The sequence below is a fragment of the Phaseolus vulgaris genome, chromosome 10 (assembly GCF_051622355.1).
Source record: "Phaseolus vulgaris cultivar YP4 chromosome 10, ASM5162235v1, whole genome shotgun sequence".
Classification (NCBI taxonomy): Eukaryota; Viridiplantae; Streptophyta; class Magnoliopsida; order Fabales; family Fabaceae; genus Phaseolus; species Phaseolus vulgaris.
This window is the reverse complement of record NC_143507.1, coordinates 25,351,198-25,354,855: the sequence shown is the minus strand read 5'-3', so window position 1 is coordinate 25,354,855 and position 3,658 is coordinate 25,351,198. Positions and strand designations below refer to the sequence as shown.

Below are 3,658 nucleotides of genomic sequence, written 5' to 3'. Positions count from 1 at the left end.
TGTCTCTCTTCGTTGCACAATACAACAGCAGGGTTGAGATGATGCATTTGGACACCCCAGTTTAATAAACCTTTTATTTTCAATGAACTTTATGGTTGCTTCATATATATCTTAATGGATACAGGTAGTGTTTGAGCAAAGCAGCAACATTTAGCTTCTAAATAAATAAAATATAGAAGGGCACGTGCGTAATGAGGAATGAAATGTTTAGTATTTATGCATGAAATAAAAAAATGAATATGAATTGTTGTGGGCTTAACGCGGAGAGAAGAGGGAATCTGCACGTGACAGAGGGAATGGATTATAGAGATGCATGGGGTTGGATTGGGATTGGCAGTAGTGGAAGAAGGCACGAAGGATTCCATTCCATCATAAGCATCGATAACTGCGAAGGATGCGTCAAACGTTGTTTAGCTGTCAATCCCTCCAAACCCCTCTCACGGGCTCCCATTCATTCCACTCCACTCTTTTCTCCCAAATACCCTTTTCCATAACAAAAATTAATATTAACCATTTCATTCCCCCCATCCCACACACTTGGATAACTTTTATTTTATGTAAAACTTTCATCTCTTATGTCAATACATCTCAAGTCATGATGAGATTTGAGCATGGTTAATTTGTTTCTATGTTTGCTTTCACAAAATATCCAGAGAGCAACTAAATCCAAGGTGCTTAGAGTGAATTCAATCAAATTAAGTGAATATCTATCAACATAATCATGAATTTTTATGTGAATAGGATGAACAAAATAATGAGTAAACTAGTTATTCTTTATTCATAATTTTTTTTCTTAGAATTTTTACGAAAGTGAAATAATTTCTTCTCTTTCTTAATCAAAATAAGGTTATTTTTAAAAGATTACATATATAGCAAATACCAACATCCACAACTTCATAATTTTCTTAAAAATAATCATATTTTGATAAGAAAAAAAAACTCTTTTTCTCTCCATGTTTATGTGAGACGTTGGTATAGTCGAAATAACAACACGAAGGGATTGTTATTGAAAAGGAAGAAAAAAAGGTGAGTTATAAAGTTTACGAAGGAGGCACTGATATTTGCATTTATATACTTGGCATATGATTATTGACACCCTAATTTGGCTTTATATACTTGTCCATGTCCTTGAGACTAGAATCTTGAATGGGATGTATCATAAAGGAAGATCAATAACAGCAATCGTGGAAAGGAAAAAAAGGAAAAAGAAAAACTATATTGTGCTCTCGTGCATGTTTGGAAACATGATATAGGTTATATCTCTAAATATTCTACCAATTTGCATTTGCATATTAAAATTATTATTTTGGTAAAATTTGGTATATATATTGATTTTTCAAAAAGATCTTACACATGGTAAGGCCAATTTCGTAATTGAGTTTTCAAAAGCACAATTTGTTGTGGGGAATATGTAGGTAGTCGTCAGGGAAACAAACAAGAGATCACAATATTATTTACACCAACCTTGCTATATAAAAAAAAAAGAGCTCCTAAGCCTCAGATGGGAAAGGAGAGGCATCAAGATACCAATACACAAAATCAATTAGAAGAAATTTGGAAGAATCAATCATGGATTCTAGGAGGCGTAAAAACGCATCTATGCAACGCAAGTTGCAACAACTTCGATCGGTCACAAATTCTAGTGCTGTAATTCATTCATTCTTCACACTGATTACAATATATATGATGCATGTTAACTTTAGCTTGCTAGCTTCAAAGATTCAATGAAGAGCTTCATTATTTTTTACTTCTTTTTGGTTAATCTTGCAGGTTAATAAAGCCTCCATTATTGTGGATGCCACAAGATACATAGAGGAGTTGAAGCAAAAAGTGGATGGATTGAACTCTGAGCTTGGAACCGCTGAATCATCAATCTCCCAAGACGAACTACCCATGGTACATAATGTTTTTATATATCCTTTTACAGCAAAGAAATCTTATTGAAGAGCATTACAGGGATATTCCATTCTTTTTTTCTCAGACTATATTTCATGACACTTACTTAACTTTTTCTATATATCTGCAAACGTTTCATAGGTCACTGTAGAAACCCTAGAAAGGGGTTTCCTCATTAATGTGTTTTCAGAAAGGAATTGCCCCGGCATGCTTGTGGCAATACTCGACGCCTTTGAAGAACTGGGACTTGATGTGCTTGATGCTAGGGTTTCTTGTGAAGACACTTTCCAGCTTGAAGCTGTAGGAGGAGAAGTAAGACAATTAACACACTATGATATAAACGATGATTTAATTCCTTTTTTTTTTCTATCTTAATACATATTTGTTCTTCTTTGGAATAATTTAAATCATCTGAAACCTGGTTACAATTATTTCAAACACATGATTTGAGAAACTCATCTACCTACTAATTCTTCTTTGAATTTTGTTCCTTTGTAAATGAACCATCAGTTTCCAAATTCATGGTTTGGTTAATGGGATTGCAATATTCACATCATCAGTGAAACTTATAAAGTAGTAAATTCAGAAAAAAGATAAAAAAATCACGCATGAGTTGTACAACTTTGGTTTGAGCGACATACCTAAAATTCTAGCTTCAAAGTCCAAAGTACTGACATAATAATGAGTGTGGCTCCCATGTGTGGATTCGTTTAACCCTGTTCTGCAGTTGCATGGGCCGTGTATATCCGCCAATAAAGCAAGAATAACAATACTATTATAGATAAGTTTTTTGGAACAAATTATAGAGTTTAAGACAGAGATAAGAAGATGAAACAGCAGCATCAGATAAGATAAGTGATGTGAAGGAAAAAGACAAAAAAGAAAAATAGGAAAAAAATTATTAGAAGTGTTCCATTCCTCGTGAAGTATAGACAGGTCTTTTGTGATGGATTTAACTGTTGATTCTGATACCTTGTGACAGTGGAAAAACGTTTTGGTTTTGCAGAGTCAAGAGAACGAAAGCATCGATGCCCAAGTGGTGAAGCAAGCAGTGATGCAAGCAATCCAAAACATGGATTAATGAAAGTGAAGTTGTGCTAAGAAGAAAGTAGCATGCTCTTTCTTAAAAATCTTTGTTTTAAATATTAAAAGTTAAGTATCCTAGTGAGAGAGTATCCTAGTGAGAGTGTTGAAGTGTGATACTATATTCTGCCAAAATGTAAGTAACCTCTCAATGACTCTTACATGTGATGTGGCTTCTTTGTTTGTAGGAAAGAACAAAGGGACAGGGATTGTCCAGGTTAATTGGTGGATTCATGTTTAATTAGAATTTTCAAGGAGTTTGGAAGAAAAAAATAATATTCTTTTTGGTTTCCACACAATATTTATTAAAATCTATTTAAGTTCTAATCTTCAATAGTTTTATTTTTTGTGCATTTTAGTCTGGGGTACAGTTAACAGGAAAGTAACAAAAACATATAAATTCAAAAATAAAGACTGATTATGTTCTTTTCAATTAATATTTAAATTTGGCAACATATAAAAAGTTGACACAATATTTCAAAATGTAATATCCTTAAATATTACTTCGTTGCTTTTCTTAATGGGGTTGTAATGTTTGAAATTACTCTTAAATTTTTAATAAGATACCCGTGTGTATAATAATGTTATTTTATAGATTATTATAATGTATTAGCTAGACTAAGGAATTAAAATATTAGAGGTTTAAATTCTTGTAATTCAAATCCTAATAATGGCAAAC

At 32.6% G+C, this 3,658-nt stretch overlaps 1 protein-coding gene across 1 annotated transcript; it reads left to right on the top strand.

The window, feature by feature from the left end:
* The first annotated feature begins 1,486 nt into the window (after nucleotides 1-1,486).
* Nucleotides 1,487-3,278, top strand: LOC137819545 (transcription factor SCREAM2). Its single transcript, XM_068623427.2, has 4 exons — nucleotides 1,487-1,647; nucleotides 1,771-1,896; nucleotides 2,038-2,208; nucleotides 2,903-3,278. Exons 1-4 carry the CDS (start codon nucleotides 1,570-1,572, stop codon nucleotides 2,975-2,977), a joined length of 450 nt encoding a protein of 149 aa, XP_068479528.1. The 5' UTR covers nucleotides 1,487-1,569; the 3' UTR covers nucleotides 2,978-3,278.
* Nucleotides 3,279-3,658: the final 380 nt, after the last annotated feature.